The sequence below is a fragment of the Atheta coriaria genome, unplaced genomic scaffold (genome assembly GCF_025399875.1).
Source record: "Atheta coriaria isolate IRGN ID8LTWV9N9 unplaced genomic scaffold, Caltech_Dcor_3.1 scaffold1822_size1528, whole genome shotgun sequence".
In the NCBI taxonomy this organism is placed as follows: domain Eukaryota; kingdom Metazoa; phylum Arthropoda; class Insecta; order Coleoptera; family Staphylinidae; genus Dalotia; species Dalotia coriaria.
The window spans coordinates 1-1,528 of NW_027050171.1; the positions used below are offsets into that span (position 1 = coordinate 1).

A 1,528-nucleotide genomic window follows, 5' to 3' on the forward strand; every position below is an offset into this window, starting at 1 on the left:
AGATGCTTGTCAACAATGCTAACATAACCACAATTATTTACTATTATTTTGAGTATTTTGGGTGTGTTTTGGGACTTACTGAAGTTCATCATCTCCCAAACGGCGTTGCAGACGCCCCAGGCGGCGCTGATGACGTAAAACAGGGCGGGGTCATCGCCCAATGGCTTCCAGAGGAGTTGGACCATGAGAAGACATGCGTGGAAGGCGAAACCAACGACTAGTGGGCAAGTTAGGTTAGAATATTGATGAATTTTTTGTGATTTTTTTGTTTTTTACTTACAAATGACGTAATAGCGCCGTATCGTCCGTAAGAGCATACTTAGGGTGCAGGCGGCTATGGATTGAAGGAGACCCATTGATAAGAAGACCAAATTTAGGCGGTGGAGGCCCAGGGTGCAGACGACGTAAAACTGGAAGCATAAATTTATCATAAAACAGGTTTCAGGGAATTAAAAATTTTAATTATTTAGTGGCAACTTTGATATCAAATATCTCTTTAAATATAAGGGCTGGAAGGATGTAATTTTGGTATAATATATTTTGATTATCTGTCTTTTAAATTGTTTTTACAAAATTTAAAAATTTAAATTTTAAGTGTAGTTTTTAGAGGTTTTAAAGATTTATGTCAAATTGTACCTAAAAAAACTAATGGTAACTTTGGAGGCTTATAACTCGGAAGACCCTGTATATATCTACATGAAATTTTGGTTATATATAGTTTAACTAATCCTTAATCTGATCCAATTAAAACATTTTAAAAATTTTGATTACAAATAACCTCCTTTGAGTTTTGAAAATTTTATGTTCAATTTTTTAAAATTATAACAAAACTAAACTTTTAAGTCCTGTAACTCCGATATCCTTTTTTCAAACACCTTCAAATTTTCACAAAATAAACCAAAGTTAATCCTCTATAAAATCCCCTTTTTAAAATTTCAAATTTCATCATTTTTCAAGCCCGTATCATAAATTTAAACAATATCACACCACTGACCTAAAAAATTAATGGTAACTTTGAAAGCTTATAACTCGGAACCCCCTGTATACATTTACACAAAATTTTGGTTATATATAGTTTAACTAATCCTTTATCACATACCATTTAAATATTTTTAAATTTTTGGTTACAAATAACCTCCTTTGAAATTTGAAAATTTTATGTTCAATTTTTAAAAATTCCTATAACAAAAGTAAACTTTAAAGTCCTGTATCTCCGTTATCCTTTTTTCAAACACCCTCAAATTTTTACAAAATATACCTTATTTAACTCTCTATAAAACCCACTTTTTAAATATTTAAATTCCATCAATTTTCCATCCCTTATCCTAAATTTAAAAAAATATCACATCACTGACCTTGGAAAAATCCGTATACATAAACGCTTGTTCCACACCAATAAAAAACGCCAACAGCGCCGAAATCCTCAACACCGGATCCTTAAACCCCTGCCCAATGGCCCTCATCGCCGCCATGGTCTCATTCCCCTCCTGGTACATATACAGCTTGATCTTATTCAAAAACAACGCCA

At 32.6% G+C, this 1,528-nt stretch overlaps 1 protein-coding gene across 1 annotated transcript; it reads right to left on the reverse strand.

Annotated features, from left to right (window-relative positions):
• Positions 1-6: 6 nt before the first annotated feature.
• Positions 7-1,519, reverse strand: LOC135803089 (UNC93-like protein; the record flags this gene model as incomplete). Its single annotated transcript, XM_065316712.1, has 4 exons — positions 1,356-1,519; positions 281-410; positions 80-217; positions 7-18 (listed from the first exon to the last, which is right to left on the reverse strand). Coding segments are annotated over exons 1-4 (421 nt in total), but the record flags the coding sequence as incomplete, so codon positions are not given.
• Between the last annotated feature and the right edge of the window lie 9 nt (positions 1,520-1,528).